Source organism: Lepisma saccharinum, chromosome 17 (assembly GCF_977018435.1).
Source record: "Lepisma saccharinum chromosome 17, izLepSacc3.1, whole genome shotgun sequence".
Taxonomy (NCBI): domain Eukaryota; kingdom Metazoa; phylum Arthropoda; class Insecta; order Zygentoma; family Lepismatidae; genus Lepisma; species Lepisma saccharinum.
Genome location: NC_139245.1, coordinates 54,335,295 through 54,359,063, shown reverse-complemented (window position 1 = coordinate 54,359,063; position 23,769 = coordinate 54,335,295). Strand labels below are relative to the sequence as shown.

General features: G+C 36.6%; 1 protein-coding gene across 1 annotated transcript in view; it reads right to left on the bottom strand.

Moving 5' to 3' along the window:
* LOC146001305 (E3 ubiquitin-protein ligase TRIM71-like) overlaps positions 1 to 23,507 on the bottom strand; it is a 76,993-nt gene extending 53,486 nt beyond the window's left edge. The window contains exon 1 of the mRNA XM_083138614.1: positions 23,376 to 23,507. Within this exon, the coding sequence (XP_082994740.1) occupies positions 23,376 to 23,437 (62 nt within the window). The 5' untranslated portion in view covers positions 23,438 to 23,507. The remainder of the gene's footprint in view (positions 1 to 23,375) is intronic.
* Between the last annotated feature and the right edge of the window lie 262 nt (positions 23,508 to 23,769).

Sequence of the window (23,769 nt, the reverse complement as noted above, 5' to 3'; positions counted from 1 at the left end):
AAGAGCTACAAATGGTCTTTCTGTTAATATTTAAGTATTGTCATTCCATCGTTGATATAAAAATCCATATTTATGGATTCAACTTTTCTGCTTGGGGAGGGGAGTGTTCATCAAAATTTGGGAGGGTGTTGGGGGGGGGGTTAGGGGTATGTGGATAAATCACTGTATAGCGAAATGAATGGCCACAGGAGGAGCACCCTTTCCATTCAGTTTGGCAGGTTCAGTGCGACATCATGGGATGGAATTTCCCACGCGTTGGCCTTTCCAAGAAAGACGCTTCTGCACCATAGTGTTGCCAAATGAAGAGAAATTTCCATTTTGTAGGGAAATTCTGAGTTTTTTTAAGCGAGAAGGGAAATTCAATGGAAAATATCAAAATTTCAGGGAAATTTTAAGACATCTGACTTTACATTACTACAGTTTATGTTAAGTTCAAGTTTCATGTCGGCATTTTTTAAATTTTATTTATTTATTTATTTTTGCTTCTTTGAATACACGCCTATATCAATTTATATATCTGTTAAGTTTATTGTAGGTCGATTTTATTTCGGATAATTGTATCGATGAGGATCAACGATTTAGTGGATTTCTGACCAGGATTCAAACCTGGGACATCTGGCCAGAAAAGCTGACATGTATGTGAAAAATTTGTTTAACAATTTTTATTCATACGAACATGGACCAACGAAAATATAACTGCTGCTGCTGCTACTACTACTACTGCTAATAATAATAATAATAATAATCATTATTATTTTATTTGTTTAGGTAAAGGGAAAAATTGGTCCAAAAAGGGAAATTTTACTCCTTGGAAAGGGAACTTGTGTCCTCAGATTGTGGCAACACTGCCTTCTGGTCCACCCGCCACACTCTCCACCCCAGGGCCTTTGTCGTTCTCTCGGCTGGCGTTCATTGACCTCCTAGCGCCCTCCTCTGCCATTCTCCCCCGATGGCCTTTGTGTTGCCGCTAAATATAGGAGCTAAAATATAGGAGCTGTGTTGTTTACAGCTGGGAAATTTTTCATTTGGTCCAGGGTTCGATTATAGGGGAAGGATTTTAAGGTGCAACATTATGGTCGCAAAGGGGGAACAAAGTTCTGAAAATGTTTTCAAAAAGTTGCAAAAAAAAAAAAAAAAAAGAGAGGGCTGATAAAGTGCATTTATTCGATGCTCTCTTTTCTGCACCTTCTGTATATAATGCGCGCGGACAAGCATAGAGAACTGTGATTCTGCCGAATAGGTTCTGTTGAAGTTTGTGTTCTTTCTCGCGGGTTTTGCTACATTATCTTGGGAACTATTTGGGCTGCAATGACTATATTATACCATTTTGTAGCTCTCGTTCTACTCTACAAAATGAGACTATAGGATTTTATGTAGCTCCTCAAGAAGAGTGAGAATCATTTTATTTCTCTGTCCATTTCTTTTTTTAACAAAACATGATAAAAAAGGATGGGAAAAGGTGCGGAAGTTACAAAGAGAGGGTAAAAAGAGGGTAAATGTGCTTATCTCACGAAAAGGTTCAACAAAGTGTGTTCATTTTACTTGATTTCATGTCCTAAAATACATATCTCAAACCGAACGATCGGGTATGAAAACAGCTTTATTTTTGGAAAATCCGTTCCCTAATCATAACTCATCCTCAGCTTCGCGCTTAACCTAAAAGTGGCAGAAAAGCGAAGTAAAATAAACCAAACCAATAAAAAATTATCAGGAACGGAAATTCTGGGTTCACAAATTACGTACTGAAAAGGCAAGTGGGGTACATCTGAGAGTGTGCGAGAAACAGGAAAATCTGAACAACATGTGTAAAACAATGATATTCTAATTTCAATTTTACATTTGATTCTCTCTTCAAGATTTCTGCACAGAAATTTATCAAAGGGAAAAAGCTCAAACTTTGAAGATGACGATAATGAAAATTTAAAGCTCAAGTAATTGAGGTCGACCTTCTTGGCGGTGTGCTTAGCACAGTGTGCTACGTGCTACGACGCCAGACGTCCCGGGTTACAATCCCGACCTGGGCATGAGAGTTCGTTGTGAATATCCCTTCATCTTATCATCGCCCATCCTCATCGTCACAATGTACCAAAAGGGTTAGAAAAGCGACGGAAAATAACCTAATTCAATCAATCGATCAATTAAGTAATTAAACAAGCATTTGCTGACTTTTTTAAATCCATTTTTGTTTAAAAATGCGTGATTACTTTCTCTGCAGCCTTCATAATCAGTGAGGTACTTCTTTCATGGAACTGAATAATTTTTGAAACAGAAAGGTATCAGAAATAAATTTTATATTAGTTCATTTACATTGCTCCACCAATATGTGACGATGAAGATAAACGATGGATGAATGAAAAATGCATGAAGAACAAACAATTATTACAACTTATAGGACCTCTGGCATCGCAGGGACTTTCAAGTTGGGAAAGGGAATTTTTTAGCATCTACAGGCAAGGACGTATTCAGGGGGGGTCCAGAACCTCCCCGAAAGACTTATCAAGCTTATTGGAAGGTAAGCCGGCGTCCGTTGTGAAGTGGTTAGCACACAGCGCTACGACGCCAGGGGTCCCGGTTTCGAATCCCGGCCTGGACATGGATGTCTATGAGTGTCCATTTATCAATTTTATCATATCATCACTCATTCTCATCTTAGCAATTAGCCAAAAGTGGCAGAAAAGCGAAGTAAAATAAACAAAATCAATCAATTTATTCATTATTGGAAGGCATGGATTATATTGGGATCATACAACGAAGACGGTACCAAAGATATATGTTTGCAAATTACTATTTATAATAATATGAATAAAATATTAGTCAGGAACTTTAATTTTCGCCAACTGGATACACTTGAATTAATGCTGAGGGATTTTATTTCACTAGTACATGCCTTTCATATTATATTTTATAAGCTCTCTTTCTTGTACTTTCTTGTTTTATTATTTGAAATTCTAAACTTAATTAACTGCAATCAGAAGAATTAATTGATAGTAGTCGCAACAATAAGGTAAAATTTTCCTTTTCCACACAATATTCGTAAATCCGGTGTGGATGGTGAGATAAATTTGCAGGGAGACTTTTATGAGTGGGTGGATGAATCAAGGATCGGAGATTACCCACTAGTTAAAACCAGCATACGTCACTGGTTCCAACCCTCCATCTTTGCAGGCTCGTGGCTAGGGGTGGGCTAGGGGGACTGAAGCCTAGGGCGCCAATCAAACTTTTTTCTTAAAAGACAACAAAGTCAGAATGTGCCACTGAGATATTTAGGTGTCTTCCCAGTTCACAGATTCCCAATTCACAGACTGCCTGAATTCCTTCCCGATAATGAACCCCCCCCCCCGCCCCGGCGGAGTGTGGCACGTGCAACCTCTTCCCAATTCATAGATTTCACCCCTCCCCTCCCCACTATAGATTAGGTTAGGTTAGGAGACTGTCTTTCTACCTATTAGAGAGAATTAAACAAATCTATATGCAAGTACATATCGCATAAACCAAACAGCTTTCACTTGGATCACAAAATGTTCAATTCGCACAACCACATCGATTTGTGTGTGTGTTTTTGAATGAATCTGTGAAGGTGCTTGTGGGGGAGTGGTAAGGTACTTCCTCCGAGGAGGTGGGCGTATTGTGGACGGGAGGAGGGGAGAAATCTGTGAATCTGTAAGAGTTTCGATAAGACTGCATGTGTCACACTCCGCCCGGGGTCATGATCGGTGAATCGGGAAGGAATTCAGGAAGTCTGGATTGGGCATGAATCGAAATTTACACTTGGCAGAGGTGGTTGTTGAATTGATTTTTTATGTCCACAGAAAGGATAATCGGGATTGGACCTACAGTTTAAAGTGGTATCCCAACGACTGTACCATGTGCCTCCACCGGATATCGAACTCTGTGCCCCTTGATTACAAGGCGACCACGTCATAGGGGAGACCCTACACTTGGCAGAGGTAAAGGAAAGTGTGCAAGGTGTTACTGGATCCTTGTTTCCATTCAAGATTTTCAAGTGATGAAGGGACCTCAAGATGCTTCCTTTGGTGGCGGGGAGCACCACATGAAAGAAGATGTCATGATTGAACATCACGAATAGATGTGTATCACAAACAGGGTAGGCATGTTTAAAACACACGGCTTTGTTTTTTACAAATGTTTAAAACTTTTAAATCAATGTAGTTTTTTAATGTGTTTTTTTCAGACATGTTTAAAACACATTTTGATACTTGATGTTTGATAGTTTGTGTTATTTGTGTGGTTTGCAACTTTTCATTTATTCTGTGTCATTTTGTTTATTCTGCACAGAAATTTGTTGAGTGGCTGAAAATGTATAATCCGTTAACAAAGAAACTTATCGTGATGAGTACCTGTGGGCCTCTTTAAAACATCTGGCTATGTTTTTTTAGAAGTGTTAAAAAAATTGAATACTATGTACTATATGGATGAAACAGTTTTGTTCCTCAATAGTTAATACACGTCACACAGTTGTTAATGTCAATATGTATCTTGTTGCATTCACGAAAATAATGTAGCTATTTCGAAACACAGTAGCTACCATGTGAATAGTGGGGCCTGGCAACTGTGCACGAGTTGGAGATTCTTGAACAGAACAGCGTACATGTGAGATTTAAGATTAACTAAAATCAATATTTTAAGAAGTTAGTCAAGCGTTTGCTTTATAACTAGGAACATAGTCCTTCCTCGGATTATTAAGAGATTCCATCTTAATCACTATTCTTAGAAGATAAAGCCCGTGTGGCATTATGTTATAAACGTTTTATTTGTTTAAGATATGTTTTTTGTTCTTGTTTAAAACATTAAAAACATGTTTAAAACAAATAAAAAAACATATTTTCGAGAAAAAACAACAACAAATTTTGCCAATCCTGATCACAAATCCTTTTCGATTTATGAGGTTGATATAATATAACTATGTTATATATATAATATATATAACACGGATGTTTGTGATGTCTAGGGGTCGGAAGTTGATGAAAAGTCATCTTTTTTCCCCATATTTCCCTCAAGTTAGCACCAGAAGAAATTGTTTTCATTTTACGTTTCTTACTTTTTTCGGCATTTTTTGCACTTTTAGGCCATTTTCAGTATTTTTTTCGTCTTTGAATTTTTCTTCATTTGGAGGTTTATTTTTCTTCTCTAGTTGTTTCGTAAATTTTAAATGTATTTGCAAGAATAACTTATGTACTAAAATTTCCTGACATGGTCATTTTAGCAAGTTCGCCATTATTCGAAAATACGGCCAATGGAAAAGCACAATAAAAAGCATTATTTTTAATTGAAATATTTGGGAATGGATTAAATAATTAATTGTGGTACATTTATTTTTCCTCCAGCAAATTTAAAATACTGTGTGCATTCCCTTGCTGGCCACTATAATTGATTTAATCTGTAAATTTAATCACAATACAAAAAAAAATTATAATCTCATGTACGCAAAACACAACTTTATTTTCAGATGCTGACCACGACTACTGTATCATGGAAGGTCCACTCTGAAAGGAGCTGAATGACTTACACACGAAAACTTTGAAGTTAAAATAAAGAAAACTGCATTAGACATTAATTGCGTTTTTTCCTTTGCTTCGGTAGTTTAAAACACCAATCAATGGGATTTATCTAATTATTCAACCACTCTCATGTAATTTATGAAAAATCAAGTTTTAATTTTAGAAGAGAAAATTATTAAGTCATTTTAAAATAATTTTAAGGTAATTTTTTGAGATTTTTTAGGTCAACTTCCGAGCAATAGGGATCACTTTGGTTTTCTAGCAGGTTTACACATTTTGAGCTTCAATGAACTGCAAAACAAAGCAAAAAACTTAGCATTGAAATAGAGGGTGAAATATCAAGTTTCAGGTTTCAAGCAGCGTCTTTATTAAAAGAGAAGGTTACTATGTATGTCCAAAGCAACCTCTCTTACGATCTATTAAATCGATTATGTGCGTCGAGCGCACACAGAAGAGAAGCCGTCTATCGAGCGCACGTGAAGGTCACACAACAGCGTCATCCTATCATATCCAAGGTGCAGGCAAGGAGAAGATTGAAATTCGTAAAGTGAGTTCATTCTTTGCAAAGTATTTGTAGTGAGAAAGTCGTGGTTCAGAGCGCTTTGTTTTTTTGTATTTGTTTCAAATGGAAGTAATAACAATTACAAGATAAACCTAGTCTTCCGCTCGACGGATATCGGTACCGTATTGGCCGTCAAACTGAGAACATTATCCACTGGCGGTGTGTGAAGGGACGGCAACTCAAATGCAAGGGTTCAGTGAAAACGTCATCGAACAACGATGTTTTGGAATCGTCACCTCATCAATGTGTGCCAAACGTTGCCGAGTCGGAAGTAGAAAAAGCCAAGCATAAGTGCAAGAAAAGAGGCAGAGAGGACCTTTTGACGCCAGTCAACGGCATCTACAAGCCGAAGTTCCTAGATACGAGAATGTGAAAGGCGATCTGTGCCAGGAACGCAGAAAAGCACTGGAATCTACGCAAAATCGGGCAGACAGTTCCGAAATTTCTTTCAATGAGGAGATGCTGCGACTTTACGACGGGACGAGCTTCCTTATGTTCGACGTAACTCTGGATAATGGAAAGAAATGCATGGTGTTTGGAAGTGACAGTGGCAGAATAGTGCTTATAGACAACAACCTTTAAACCAGCATTGCCCAGTCCCAAGTCTGGAAAAAAGTGTGCGCTCGATATACGGTAGTTTAAAGGTCATTCAGGAAGTGTGCGCCTGATGTACGAAATTTCCTTTGTGCGCTTGATGTACAGTCGACGGCAAAGATAATGGTAGGCAAATTGTCCACCACTATTTTCATTACATATTATTCTGAAACTATGTTGGTTCGAAGCAGGCATTGTTCTCTGCTTATTGACGTCATTATTTCAATTCATTGTCATCACATTGTGTAATACAGACCGAATTAAAATGGTGGTGGACAATTCGCCTACTGTTTCTTTCGCCGTTGGGTGTACTCTTCGCAACATCTTATTTGACCGCCCCAAAAAATTCTAAGTCCCGAATTCGTAAACTTAGCAACATTGCACTTCGGTTCCAGGTGAGAGTAGCCAACTTTGAGTTGGTCCTTCCACTAGACGAAAAACGCTGCGGTGAGAGGTTTTCAATTTAGCACTTTCCATGAACTTAGAAACTATAAACCGCTAATATAGTTGTAATACACAAAGAGAAATAATATATTGGAAAAAGAACCTTGAGAAATTAAGTTATGTTAAGTAGTGATGTAGTGCATTATTGTAAAGAAGGAGAGAGTTTAATGAGTTCAAATTACTAAGATTGGTAATTTTATGTCCGTTCCTTCGTAATGACTGTTATCAATCCTCTAACCACCATCTTACCATGCGTCTAAAACTAAGAGTAAATCGCCAATTTACGTAAGTAAATGGTTATTGCGACGGAGGCCGATGCGATAAGAAACTACTAGCCAATAAGTATTTATATAGTGAGTGACAAACAAAAAATTCAAAACCTCATAATGATCGTTGATTCGTCACTGCTTTGTATCTAAAATGTTTGCCTTATTTCTGCAGAAAGTAAGAGTATCGGATCTAACAAAGTTTCCCCACTAACTTTGCAATATTGGAAACCACCATCAGAGACTTAGCTCTAGGTAACTCGATTCTGCACATTCCACGTGGCATGCGACTTTCTCCTATCATCGAAATAACTTCCTCTTACTATTTCCTTTCACCTCGTGAAATACAAAGACCAATGTTAACTTCTTAGCACGGTGGATAATCGAACCTACGACCTCCCTCGTGAGAATCAAGCACGCTACCTCTTCTCCAGGTAGCTCATGTTAAAATTTGCTACCAGTTTGAAGAAGCCAAATCACGCATAATGTCATGTCTATAATTTCCTCATGGCAATTTTTATAAGGAAACTAATTCAGAAAAAATCGAGAAATTGTGAAACGGAAGAATGATGAACATTTCTATTGGTGTTTTGTCATATTTTGTAAATTGTGTAAACATACCGTGTTTTGAACAAGCAATCTTTTAGTTACGAAGTCTTTTGTTGTTTGTTTAAGTAGGAGTCATTTGAACCAGAACCCGGTTGCCAAGAAACTTCAGCTCTTTCCAAAGACTGTATGAAAAGAAAGAGGAAAGGGATATTCAACGTATGAAATATAAAATATGTGTGAAATTAAAACAATGGAAACCTTGCAAGATAATACTAACGAACTTCAAACTATGAAAAACATATTTTTGTGGTGGAAAACTGGAAGTCATTTTCGAAATATGAACCTCACTTTTTTCTGTATTATAAAGTGGAGATATGGGATGGATGATACGATCCCTCAGCAAAAAAAAAAATTAAGTAAGCCGCCTCCTTCCCTCCAACTTCTTCAATGGTCATAATTAGTAATTAGGGTCCGGACGTTAATGAAAAATCAACTTTTTTCTTACCCTTAAAAACAATGCTAAACCTGATATCATGTTCGTTTCCCTTCAGTTAAGAGCCTGAAAACAGTTTCTATTTTACATTTTTTTGCATTTTTCGGTCTTTTTTTGGCTTTTAGTTGATTTGTCAGTATTTTTAACAGTTTTTGTTGCATTTTTATTTATTTTTCTCGTCCCCTGTTTTTTCGTGCATTTTAAATGCATTTACTAGTAAAAGTTATATATTTAAATTTCTTGACATGGTCCTTTTAGCACATTCACCATGAATCGAAAATACGGTCAATGGAAAAGCATAATATTATTCTTAACTGAAATGTTTGGCAGTGGATTAAAATACTTTGTGTGATGCCTACTTTGAGGTTTTTTGCTGGACACTATTATCTTTAATCTGTGGTTTTAAAGTAAAATTAGTCACAATATTAAATGAAATTATACTCTTGTATACGCGAAGCAGAACTGTATTTTTGGATTCTGGCCGCCTTCAATATCGTAGAAGGCCCACTCTGAAAGGAGATGAATTGGTTGATTTGGTGTTTTAAGTCCACTTTATGCACAGTAAGGCTAATCGGGACTGGATCTACAGTAGGAAAGGAGATGAATGATTTATAAAGAAAAACCTGGATGTATAATTTATGTAACCTTGAAGTAAACAAAGAAAGTGGTTTCAACCACCAAACAACTGGCTTCATCGACTTATTAGACTACTTAATCTCTTGTAATTTATGAAAAGAATCAAGCTTTCATTTTTACAGGAAAAATTATTTTATAATTTTTTTTTACTATTTTTAGGCCATTTTATTGGTCATCTTTTGAATTTGTTTTAGGTCACCAACTTCCGAGCATTAGTCATCATGTTTAATCCTACAAGCATTCCTCAGCTATCCTAAAGACTCCAGCAAAACACCTTAAAGTTTCCACTTCACACTGCACTACAGCACAACAGAATTGTGTGTGTCTTCATCACTCGAACTGAGTGCATAAAACAAAGTGAACCGTGTGGTGTAGGAGTATCGTGTTTGCTTGGGGAATGGAAGGTCGTGGGTTCAGACCTACTTCTTTGCAAAATCTTTTTCGGAAAGTAAACAGCTTTGGGCAAGAATGCTTATCTACGTTTCTTGGATATTTCCGTTGATATTTATGCGATTTACGTCCAGCATTTCCAGATGCAGAAACATGCGATGTAAAGTCTGAGGTGGGTAGTTTCAAACGTTGAATATAGCATAATATCTGTGGTTGTATCATTTGAAAATCCGACGTATATTTTAGGTCCGCAGTGAAGAGCACAAAAACAGAACATCGTATTTGTGTGTATCATGGTGTGTGTGTGTGTGTGTATGTGTTGTTGTGTTAAGTCTACTTTATGCACAGATAGGCTAATCGGGACTGGACCTACAGTTTAAACAGGAACCCGAACCACTGTGCAATGAGCCTCCACCTGTTATAAAACCCGGGACACATTGATTACAACATCCTGTTTAAGAACATATATTTATGACTTATAAATATTAAATGTGTGTTAACATAAGTTTTGGCAGCTCAATGAATAGAAAGGTCTTGCCTAAAACACTGCCAATCACTGAAAAATCCCGAGGTACGCATCGCATAAATATTTACAGTGATTTAATATAATCTTATATTACATTATTACATCACTTCTTACTCTGTAAACAACAATAAAAAATAACCAGGAGTGGGCGAGATTTGAACCTACGATGTTTCGTTCTTGACGCATAACAAGACGACCGTCTAACCAACTGCTCCAGGAGATTACTAACGTGAAACTCTGTAAAACAAGTTGATCTTAGTTGAAATAACATTTTGCCAGAGTTCAGAACCATTTTTCGCCACAGATCAGGGGGAAGACGCACTTTGTAGAATCGTCCGGTATTGTGCAATTTTCTTTACTGTAATTTTGCCTAAAATCGAGAGAAATTTGCTTCATTGCATTGCAATGTGATGTCAATTCTCTCCAGGTGGTGAAGAACCAGATCAGTGTTTCCATCCGCACATAAATTCCCCTTTTTTCAATATCAGAACGAATACTCTTTTAAAAAAAATATCAATATTCGTATTTCCAATTTACGATTTTTGTTTTATTTGTATTATATTAATTATATTACTGGTTTAGGGTTTCTAACTTCACTGAATGTGAAAGAATGGAATAAATTCACATGAGCATTTTCGTTTAGAAAGAAACACTGTTGCTAAGTTGGATACTATTTGTGCACTCTGAAACGCTATGTTTGTTGCCAAATTTACGAATTCAGGACTTTGAATTTTTACAGGGCGGTCAATTAAGATGTTGCGAAGAGTACGTGCGCTCATCCTACAACACTATTAAATCTGATTCACAAAATATCACTCGGCATCTCTTATCGCAACCTGGACATAGCTTTGAGACTGTTTTTGACACTGCCTGTCAGGAGTGCTTTTTGTGAAACTGGTTTCAGCAACAAAAATAATAAAAAGCTACCTGAAATGGTCAATGGGCCAGGAGAGGTTAAATAAAATAATTTATCGATATTGTAAATTGAAAAAGAAACTTCACAACTAATCAATTTTGATTGCATAATACTGTAATTGACGATTTTGCTCTATTGGAAGCAGGGTGGATAAAAATCATATTTTTTATTAAAAAATAATTTTAGATTTTTTTTTTATTTAAACCAGATTTTTTATTTAAATCGATTTCTTTATTTTTTTTAAAAAAATCCGCTTAAAGCTGCTTGTATTTTTTTTCCAGCACCGTACATTTAGATATACTTTTTTTTTTACATAGAAAAGCTATTTCTGGTAAACGACGATGTAAAATGTTTGAACAGTTTAATAAAAATGGAAAATTATATGTAAATATACATTTTTCTGTTTCATATATTGTGAAAACAAAACATTCTGGATGTACTATATAATTGTATCTTAAAATATTTTTTATAGTATTTGTAGCGGAATTCTGGCATTTTTTAAATGATAGGTTGCAAAATATCAGATGACATGTTTATTTACAGTTTAATGATAATGACACTATTTACCGTTAAACATGTGTATATTATTCTACCCAAAATATTTGCTATTTTTGCCTATAAAAATTATTAAATTTTAAACTAAGACAACTTCAATTGTGTTCAGTTTATATATTACATTTTCTTTTGTATGAGCTTATCACATCAGTTATAGCTATATTTTGTTTCCTTTCTTCTCCTATCTTAGAGCCTAAAAAACATCAATTGACACATAACACATTAACGTGCATAAAATGGAAATCGTGCACTTTTTGGTGTGTGAAAATACACACAGAAATGCATATAAGGGCACTTTTTATCAGCTGCTGTTCTGTGTGATGCACTAAAATTCATCAACTGACACAGCTAAATGTGTAATTTTATTATCTTTGAAATGAACTTGTCTGATCTTCCCACATTATGCATTCTAGTGCATCACACGGAACACCAGCTGATAAAATTGCCCTTATATGCATTTCTGTGTGTATTTTCACACACCAAAAGGTGCATCATTTGCAGTTTATGCACGTTAATGTGTTATGTGTCAATTAACACGTTTTGGGTTCTCTGTGTAGAATTGAATCATTTTAAATTACAAATCTTTATACTGAGAATGTACTACGCACTGTATTTATTTATTTAATTATAATTCTTAACCTTTTTCTCTTCTTTTACTGGTAGACTTATATTCTGGTAACACACTGCTGGTATTTCCTGTTTCCCAAAGTAGTAGCAATAGTAGATGTTCATCAGCCACTAAGACATAACCGAAATATTTTTCAATATGCTATTTCTTTTCAATCGGCAATGCTAACCAGTGTGGGAATTAACGGGAAGGGGGGAGACCGGGGATTTCCCCCTCACAAAAATGTTATCCTAGAAAAAGAAAATTATTTTTATCCTTGCCAGGGATGTTTTTATACCCCTCAAAGAAAATGGAATTCAAAGCATATATAGGGTTTTCCAGTATGAATGATATGATTTTACAATGAAATAAAATAAAAACTATTTCAGATACAACCAATTTTTTTATATTATTTTGAAGCAGAGTTTATTACATTATGTTTTGAATAACACATCACTTAAGTGTCCACTTCGACTTCGTGACCACGAGTGAATTCGATGAACCCAATTTTCGATGACTTTGTGCAATAACTCGGACCTAATGTCACGAATATAGCGTTCGATGTTCAATGTTAATGCATCAAGGGTTCGTGGTCTGTTTGAATAGACTATAGATTTCAAATAACCCCACAAAAGGAATCTAAAGGAGTTAAATCACAACTTCTTGGAGGCCAACTAACAGTTTCATTTTTTGAAATTATCCTTTCACCAAACTCTTCTTGCAATACGTCGATAGTGGCATTAGCAGTGTGACATGTGGCACCGTCTTGTTGGAACCACATAGCCTCCAAATCAATTTCATCTAAATTTCGCCACAAAAAATCTGGTAACATCAATCGGTACCGCTCACCAGTCACTGTAACTGCACCTCCTTCCTCGTTTTGGAAAAAAATAATGGTCCGATGATGCCACCATGCCACAAACCACACCATACAGGTTGCCATTTTTAAGAAAGGTTATCCTTATATTTGAAGCTTAAATTCAATGCACTCCATACAGTGACCTTTTGCGGATGCAGGGCTTCTCGTGAATCTCTTGTGGATTGTTTTCGCACCAAAATCGACAATTTTGTTTAACATATCCACTTAACCAGAAATGAGCTTCATCTGAGAAGATATTTTTTTTGCCCAAAATTATGATCCGGTTCAAGTTCAATAGAACGTCTATTTTCATATTTTTTTTTGATAATAACCAAACGTTCTTGAAGCGTGTATTTAGCCATGATGAATTGTCACAGTATACTAAACACAAATGACAACTAGTGACAGTTATAACATTTGAAGCATAGTTGCCAGTTCATTTCAAAATCATATCATTCTTATTGGAAAACCCTTTAGTATACTATTTGCTACCGATGTCACAAACACAATTAAAAAATCATTCGTGTCCGTTAATAATCCAGTCATCGAAGATTTTCCTGCCGTAAAGTAAGGGGATTAAAAAATGACACCATTCTGCAACTGAACAAAACAGCAGCAGGCTGTTTTCCACTTGAGTTTTCATAGTGCTGATAGTGTTAAATTCGGTCCAAGTCACGGACACTTATGGATTGTAATAATCCCATTTAGTTTTAATGGAATTGTTACAACTCAAAAGTGTCTGTGATTGTAGTTGTATTAAAGTGTTCGCAAGGAACATGTAGTGATTAGCTGGACATAAATTTGGCTAAGTTCTCGGTGTTATAGCTCTTTTTGTGTAAGAGTTTGGTTTTCTTAGAATGTAAATAAATGTACTGTTTTTAAATTACGTTTAAATGCAGTGGCGACGATTAGAGGGGAGCGTGGGGACCAGTTGCCCCCCGCCTTTTGCCATATTTTCCTCCTGCACTATGGCCTCTTTTCGTATTTCCTCGTGCGAGCAGTAAACTGTACGCACTAGATATTGACACACATTGCTAAGTATATTTTGCACCCATTCTATTGGGTTCCGCTGCAGGAACGGAACATTTTTCTCGCACAATTTAAATTCGGTCAAGTTGCGTATTGTATCATTAAAAGAAGTTCCTGGACCAAATTTAAATTGAGTCCGCAAAAAAATGTTCCTGGACCGTATTTAAATTGATCCAGAAAAAGGTTCCTGGACCGTATTTAAATTTTTAAAAAATTGTTCCTGGACCGTATTTACATTTAGCTGAAAAAAGTAGTGTTGCCCACGAGACGAGACTTTGGCCTGTCTCGTCTCGTGGAAATGCTGTGAAATGCTGTCTCGTCTCGAAAATATTCGTTTGTCAAAGGGACACATGATCAATCTCGTCTCGTCTCGAATTTTTAAAAGCCTGTCCCGTCTCGTCCCGTGGGCAACACTAGAAAAAAGGTTCCTGGACCGAATTGAAATACTTTAGATACAGATAAAAAAGTTATTTACGGTCCAGAACATATTTACGCTTGGGGATTTTTCTCTCCTGGAACGGAATTGAATGTGTTTAAAATTCCTGGACCTTGAACAACCCTGCTTAGAACCGATAGCCAATAATTTAGTTTACCGACTCATAACATGTACAATCTTGCATATCCCCAAAAAATCTATCTCCCGCAATGAAAGCACAAATAGGCCACCGAGTGTGCATCCTCCCCCCTCCCCGCCCCAAGGCAAACAACTACGAATCTTTAAATATAACCTATATTATTATTTAATGAGTTTGTTTCCTCATTTCAAAATTTGTAGGATGTAAATATCATATTTCAATTTTCAATTTTATTACTCCATATAAACCATATACATTGGTATTTGGAGGGTTCAGTACAGTTCATATAAGAGAAAAATATGTAATTACAAATTTTCTATAATTTACAATCTAGATATTCACTAACACTATAATATTCCTTATTAACTAATAGTTTCTTTAATTTATTTTTGAAACTTGTCATACTTTCTGCTTTTATATCATTTGGTAAATGGTTGAATATTTTAATTGACATCTGTTGGGGTCCTTCTTGAACTAATGTTAGCCTGGTGAAGTAAGGCTTTAAGAGCTGTTTATTTCGGGTGTTATATGTGTGTTCTATTGAACTTCGCAGCGCAACATTTTTTCTGGCATATAATGACATTTCATATATGTACAGAGAAGGGAGGGTTAATATTTTAAATTTCTTAAACAACGTTTTGCACGATTCCCTAGGCTTTATACCTGCTATAATCCTAATGGCTTGCTTTTGTTTTCTAAATGCTTCTAAACTTGCCGGTGAGTTCCCCCAAAATTCTATTGCATAATTTATTAGTGAATGAAACATTGCATAATATACCTGAATTAGTGAATTTGTTTGAAGTGTTTGTTTTAATAACCGCAGTGCAAATATTTTGGAATTTAGTTTTTTAACAAGTATTTTTACGTGGTTTGACCAATTTAGATTTTCATTTATAGTAACTCCTAAAAATTTTGTTTCTCTAACTAATATTACTGGAAGATGGCTATTCTTTACTACATCTTTAATTTTATTGTTTTGTTTTGTGTGAAATAGCACGTAATTTGTTTTCTGTTCATTCAATAGTAATTTATTACTGTCAAACCAAGATTTCATTTCTTCCATTGTTTTTTCAATGTTGGCTTCTAACTCGTTCACATCATTTCCCTTTATTATTGCGCTAGTATCGTCTGCGTACAACAAAATCTTTGTATTCTGTATATTAAATGGTAAATCATTTATGTACAAAAGAAAAAGTAGTGGGCCTAATATTGATCCTTGGGGAACTCCATATTTTAATGTCTTTAGAGTGGATTTGTATTTTCTTACGTTTCCTTCTTTTTCGTGGCTAATTTCAACACATTGCATTCTGTTTGATAAGTATGATTTCATAATTTCAAGCGCGTTACCCCTTATCCCATAGTGTTCCATTTTAGAAATTAATATTTTGTGGTTTACTAAATCAAAGGCTTTTGTCAAGTCGTAAAATATTCCGAGAACTAATTTTTTATCGTTTATACCTTGCAAGATGTTTTCGATTAATGTATGTGTTGCACTTGCTGTGCTTTTATTTTAAGTAAATCCATGTTGTTCTTTTGATAGTACGTTGTGTTTATTAAGGAACTGTAGAAGGCGACGTTTTAGTAAGTTTTCTAGAATTTTGCTTAGCACAGGTAGTAATGAAATTGGTCTGTAATTTTGAACCATGTTTTTACTTCCATTTTTAAATACTGGGTTGACTTTTGCTATTTTTAGTTTAGTGGGAAAGATACCATTCGCGATACATTCATTAAAGAGATATTCTAAAATGGGTGCTAACAACTCCTTGATTTCTTTTATTACTCTGATTGGAAATTCGTCTCCTACAGCCTTTGAGTCTTTTAAATTACATATCTCCTTCGATATTTCATTTGTTGTGGTTGGTGTTAAAAACATGCTTTCTAGAGTGCGTGGTTTAGAGTTACACAAAAGTTGCAATGGGTTTTTTGCATTATTTATATTTGTTACTAAGTTATCTCCTAATTCGGTGAAGTATTTATTAAATGTTTCACACACTACAAATGGATCGTCTATTTCAATATCATTTGTGCATAATTTTATATTGTTATTTGTTTTTCTCTCTTTCATTACAGTATTTTCATTTACAACGTCCCACATTGCTTTGCTTTTGTTGTTTGAAGACACAATTTTGTTCGCATAATATTTTTGTTTGGCATCTCTTATTTGTTTTTTATAGTAATTTATGTAAAATTTATTTACAGATTTATTTATGGGAGTGCGTTGACTTTGACTTATTAGGGATCTTTTTATTTTGCTATATTGTTTTACCTCTCGTGTTATCCATTGTTTTCTCCTTCCAGTTTTGGCTTGAATTTTTCTTTTGGGGAAAGCATTGTCAAAAATATTGTAGAGTGTATTTGTAAAAATTGTGAACTTTTCATCACTGTCTATTTGACTTACATATATTTGGCTCCAAGATTCTATTTCTATCAAAGATTTAAATTTGTACATATTTCTTTGACTATATATTCTATTTTCATGCATAACAGGTTGTTTGGTAACACGTGTAGTTTTTACGTGCATTATTTGGCACGTGTGATCAGAGAGACCGTTCTTAATGTCATATGAGATGTCACCGTGATCGAGATTTGTAAGAACATTGTCAATTGCAGTTTCGGAATTAGATGTTATTCTGGTAGGCTTTTTAATTAAATAGTTAATATTATACGATAAAGTTAGTGTCAACAAACGGTTTCGCTCAGGGCAGTCTTTTAGAAAATCAACATTGAAATCTCCACAAACTAATACTTTTTTCTTATGAATATTTGGTATGTTATTTAGTACATTTTCAAGACGTTCAAGAAATATTTCTAAAGACCCTAACCATGGCATAAGAAGAGAGAGAGAGAGAAATAAAGAAAGCTCTCTCTCTCTCTCGGTAGTGTGTGCGTAAGGGGGGGGGGGGACCACAATCTTGCCTAGAACGCCAAAATATCCACTTATGGCGCTAATCTTGCGAGTCTAAAGGGGATTTCCCTGTCAAGGAAAGTGTAAAAAAAATTACGATATTTCAAGAGTAAAATTAACCAAAGTTAAAAGTCCAGGAATATTAAATAAATTCAATTCCGGTCCAGGAGAGAAGATCACCAAGCGTAAATGGATTTGAGATCGTAAAAACCTTTTTTATCTGTAAAGCATTTTAATTCGGTCCACGAACCCTTTTACGGGATGAATTTAAATACGGTCCAGGAACCTTCTTTCAATTAAACAATATGCAACTTGGATCGAATTTAAATTGTGCGAGAAAAAATATTCCAGGGCCTGCAGCGGAGCTCAATAGGAACCATTAAAGTTTATGAGTTTTCGGGACGTTGGTGCAGCAAATGAAAAATCGAGACTGAAATTTAATTATTAACAGAAAATGCCTATGTAAAAATCTGATAAACGACTCTAAATCAGAATATGGACAGTATGTTATGTGCTGAACCTCCATGGCGACCATCTTGGATTTTCGACGTCACGTATGGTCTTTGACACATCTTCCAGCTAGTAATATATGATTGCGTGCCTCGAAATGAAGGCATACTCCATACATGCAAAAACCCAACGAAGTTACATATGGTCAAAAGGACTCCTAAAGGATATATGGTCGATTTTCTTTGTTAGTGTCTGCAGAGGCAGCCATCTTGGATTTATGACGTCACAGAGGCATGCGCCACAACTGCAGGCAAAAAACCTGGTAGTGCACGCACGATTGTGTACCACATTAGCAATGTAGGCTATCTGCGGTAGTCATATCATCCCTTCATTCAAAAACCCACGGCCTATGAAATATTGAAAAATACTCCTGGACTATACAGTTCGCGAAGTGGAAACTCAACACTGGGGATCGAAGACTGGCCTCCTAGATTGTAAGAGGACAGAATCAGTGGCGCAAGAACGGGAGGTACAGGTATTTCAGGAAATCACGCTGCAGGATAACTCCCAGTTTATGTAGGGAAGGGGGGTTCACTTTTCTCAAGAGAAAAGAAAACTGGTACAAAACATACGTTACTACAATACCCTTTTACTATATACAGTGGCGTAGCAACATATCGCGAGGGTCTGGGCAAGATTAGAATGCGAGGCCCCATCAGTTTTTAAATTTGAAATCTCAATGTGAATCCACCAAAACCTTCAGATACGCTAGGAAATTATTATATTTAAATAATAATAATAAATTACTGATGAAATTATATTTAATAATTTTATTCACCCTAAAAAAATCTTTCTCTGTTTTCCGGGAGCAGAAATCTGAAGCTGTAGGAAGTAAGGAAAAAACTGCTATTATTGTAGTACTCAACAACGCAGCATTTACATGCGTCACATTTGCTTCCTGGCAATTGAAGGTGCTTTGTTGTTAACATATTAAAATCGGGAGGGCAAGGTAAAGAGAAAGAACTGCTTTTTATTCAATAAAATAATAAATGGGTAAAAATAAATGTTCAAGCAAGTCATCGTGAAGTTTTGCGCAAATGTTTCACATGCGAAATACGACAATAATTTTTACATTTTTCTGGCCTCTTAGGCTTCCCTTCATGCAAAAACCCAACGAAGTTACATATGGTCAAAAGGACTCCTAAAGGATATATGGTCGATTTTCTTTGTTAGTGTCTGCAGAGGCAGCCATCTTGGATTTATGACGTCACAGAGGCATACCACTTGTATGTTACTGATTTGAGGTATTCGTTCAAATTATAACGTTTAACTAGAATTTAAAAGGAGAATGTTCTACTTTTAATGCACACGAAAATTGGCCATTTTCAACTTTTATCTGAATTCTATTATTGCTCCATGGAATGCGAGGCCCCGGGCGGTCGCCTACCCCTTGCTACGCCACTGACTATATCAAAAGTTCAAACTGAACCGACGGCAAAAGGACCACGCTTTGCTAGCAAGAAAACGAGTGAAATTACCATTATTGCACAGTAAAAACGTTCGAAAAAATAACTGCAACAGTCTTGCGGGGACTGAATGATGAGCACAAAAATAAGTTGCAAATTTCATTCTTTTGGTCAACAATGCAACAGCGAATCACAATAAAGAGCATTCTCAAGAACTCTGTTTTTAAACTGAGCGAAAACTTGACTCTAAAAATAATGTATATGATGACCGGGAGTGGTAACGTAAAGCACTAGGAAGTCAGTAGTCGTAGGTTCGAATCGTTGATCGTCCCACGCAGGGTTGTTTTCGGAGGAGGCTGGAATTGTAAAGGTGGACATTACATAGCTGCGTTCTGGGGGAGTCACTGTACGAATTAAGCTTTTCACTTTGGTGGGGGGGGGGGGTGCCCACTCAGTGACGTACTTGTGATTTAATTTCGGGAACTTTCTTATATATTTTTCGTGTGTGTATGCAAATCTTTACATGTTAACTAAATTATTCTAAGTACGTACCTTAGAAAAAATGGTTCTAACCTAGGTTATTAATATCTTATGATAACAATTATATATACATTCTAAGAAAACCGAAACTCATGCACATAAAGAGCTTTCGAACTAGTAACACTGAAAACTTGACCAAATTAAGTTCAAACTTAATGTCCATATAATCTACCTACAAGTTTCTTGTGAGAGCACTATGCCATGAAAACTTAAGTGGGAAATAGCTCGGTAAGTTTCAGAATGTTATCCTCCTTTAATTCACAAGGCTCCATACTTTTTGCCAGGGAAATTTGTTACGACTGGACCATTAATGGACACGAATGACTTTGTTAGTTTGCTTCTTACATAGTTAAGAAATGGCACATATCCTGTCAATTCCATTTTCTTTGAGGAGGATAAAACAATCCTTGGCAGGGTTAAAAATAATTATCTTTTGGCGGGGATAAAATTTGTGGGGGGGGCTCCCTGGCACCCACCTTAATCCACCTTCGTCTTAAAGGTTGTTCAAAAACAAAAAATGTAATCGGGGTTAATTTAAGGGGGGGTTCAGTTACCAGAGTTCGTTACTGCTTTTGTTTGATTTTTTATTTTATCTAGATTTCAGGATGGATTGTAGCCCCATAACCCCTCCCAACGGCGTACGCCAGTGACCCACTTTATCATTCATCGTCACGATTAATCTCAAAAGTACAAAGGAGAACTAAAATAGAGGGAAATAAATAGTTTTATTTTGTAATGTAAGTTATAGAAAATAAAATCTTAAACTTTTTGTACTGTGTTAAATGTGTTTTCATGTTTGTTTGATTGATTTTTATTTAGCGTCCATTTCTGCCACTTTCAACTAATCGCTACGATGATATTATGGACGTCATGAAAGGACACTCGCAAATACACCGATGCCCAGGCCGGGATTCGAACCCGTGAGCTCCAGCGTCTTTGCTAACCACTTCGCCAGTGAGGTGGGCTCATGTTTGTTTCTTTTCGTTAGAATTATTATTATTTACAAGAATGAGGAGCCACATCGGTAGCGGGTGTTGGTGTGGACCGGGAACACACGATCTCGCCACCTGATGTTCCGGGTTCGAGTATTGGCCAAGAAGTGTTCTTTTGGGAGTGTCCATTGATGAATTTCACATGTAATTTCATTCTCATCGCCACGAAGAGCTACGTAGCAAGCGACATAAAATACAAGCATGAAGAATTGGGATACATCACGACTCCTTGCATCCACCCACACAAAAGCAACAACCCGGCGGAAGTGATAAAATCTAACAGAAAAACTGCTCAAAATATGGGATCGCCAGCCGTTTTTTTCTGGCTCAGAACAGAATACCCAACTCCAAAGGGACGCGCGAAGCTATCTTTCTCCCCTGCTCGGCGAGCTGCAAGTGTTGCCACAATACGAGAGCATAATCTCCCTATTAAGGCCAATTTTCCCTTCACGTAAAAAATCACGTATGTAGATGACGCGTTAGTCTAGTCGGAAGGGCGTCTGACTGCCACGCGGGGGACCCAGGTTCGATTCTCGGAGTGGGTGATCTAAGGTTGGAATTTTTCCGGCCTTGTCCCCGCATAAAGCGGCTCTGGGGTTCACCCAACCTCAATCAAGGTTAAAGGCAGGAGGATATCTTAGGTTCTAACCCTGATCAAATCCATCCTCATCGTTGCTATTAACCGAATATGAAAAAAGTTACAAAATAAGCAATATAGAACAGTTGAGACTGCTTTATACGTAACTCAGTTCTGCGTAATTCTGTTTTATAAGTAAATTACTGTAGGTCACGGCAAAATATAATTATAAAACGTGTTAATTAAACCTTATTTGTATGCAATGTCTTTATACGTAATTCAGGGTTTACGTACCAATTTTCATAAAATACAGTTGATTTGTACGTAACCAAGCTACAACAATGTCACAGGAGCAGTGGCGGCGATTAGGGGGGCATTTGCCCCTCCACATTTCGCAACTTATGTTCCCACACTATGCTAAACCTTATGTATAAAGGGAAAGTAAACTGCCCTTGGCCTCACCCGATCTGGAACCCAATCGTCGCCACTGCGTAGGAGTATACATTTCTTGTTGTTAAATGTCTTTTGTACGTAATCGCGGTCAGAAACTACACGTTCAAACGATGCTGATATTTGACATTTGCAGCACAGATTAGAATCCAAAATAAAAACAGAACAGTGGTTTCTTCATTGAAGTTTTGTTGCTACTGGTCGGCCATGGGGAACAGGAGGAGGAAACGTTACAAGCTTGGCCAGGAAGTAAAATGTATACAGAGAGTGGACGCTAATTCACATAAAACTAAAACTGAAATAGCTACAGATTTAGGCATCGCTTATGCCACACTTGGCAGTCATTAGTTAAATAAATGCTATTTTAGACGATTTTTTTTTTCAAAAAAATGGATAGTAAAACCATACTGTCTACTGAATCAAACTTTTTAGATACGTTAATTTACCACTTACCACACAAATAACCTGTATTACGTATATATTGCTCCTCAAAATAGATACAATTACAGTATTTAATAATTATATGGTATGGTATCCAAATCTGATCTGTAAGTAATTCTCAGTTAAATGTATTATTTTCTCCTCACTTTGACGTTCAACTGTACATGGCTTATCCTGAAAGGATTAGAAGTAAGAAGGAACAGCAAATAATGATGGATTCGAAATTGGAACCTAATATATTCTGTGCTAGCATCGAAATTTTTCTATTTTTACTCAAATTTCCCTCGGCATAAAAATCACTGCAAAAAGGGACGTTTCCATACATGTGGCAACACTGCCTGCCTCGTCAACAAGGACTTCACCTCCCTCCCTTTTTGCAGCTGGCTTCCACAATGCGGGTGGAGTTCGGGCAGGTCATGGTTCCGGCGCCTACGTCATCAGAACGGATACAAAGGATGCTTTCTTCGCTCGCTGTGCACGGCATAGCTATCCTCCACATGTGTTTCAACTTTAGTATATGTATTTACTAATACCACTAGCTGTGGAAAGCAACTCTATAGGGAAAACAAAAGAACATACGTATTCGTCTGCTAGTGAAACTACACAACATGGTTCCTGGGCGACATGACGGAAATCGAACTATTATGTCATTCTTGTGAATATTCGTGCTGTTCACGATGAGTCAGTCATTCGTACAGTGGGACCATTAGTATTATCGTGCAAATTGTCCATCACCATGTTCGTGCACTTTATTTGACCCATTAAGAGCTTCAAGAATTAAAAGAAAACTCAAAACAAGCTGGTCAACTTCTGCACCACCATACATAAAAATCCATCGCTTAAAAATACCCAGGATGTAAGAGAAAAATCAATGAAAATAGTTATGGACAATTTGTCGAGCAATACTAGTGGATTCCATTGTACACAATAGACAAAACGAAGGCACACTATGCAATGCCTAGCTTACTTTTGCAACAGTTCATGCAACAGAACAAACATTTTCATTTTCCAGAAACAAGTAAACAGTTTCTTACCTGGTCAACCCGTGGTTCCTTCCCAGGATGTCGTGTACATTTTTATCACTTATCTCTTGCATTTACTGTTTCCTGTATCCTCTCTCACACACTGGTCACTTGGAAATACAATAATGGTTCACCCACACACACAAGTACTCGACTTTCGCACGGCCATGGACTAGCCCAACAACAAGAACATGAAGGCAGGGGAAGGCGGAGCGCCGAGTCTGAGTCACGTGATGGGAACGGCCAATTGCAATTTTCCAATGAAGACAGTGATGCCAACCATAGCATAATGGTTCTAAACCTAGTACAATTCGAGCTACTTTGGCACCTGTGCTTGGAATAATGGTAAAATCCAGTTGCGGCGATTAGGAGGGTAGGCGTGGAGGAGCAGTTGCCCCAGTACTAT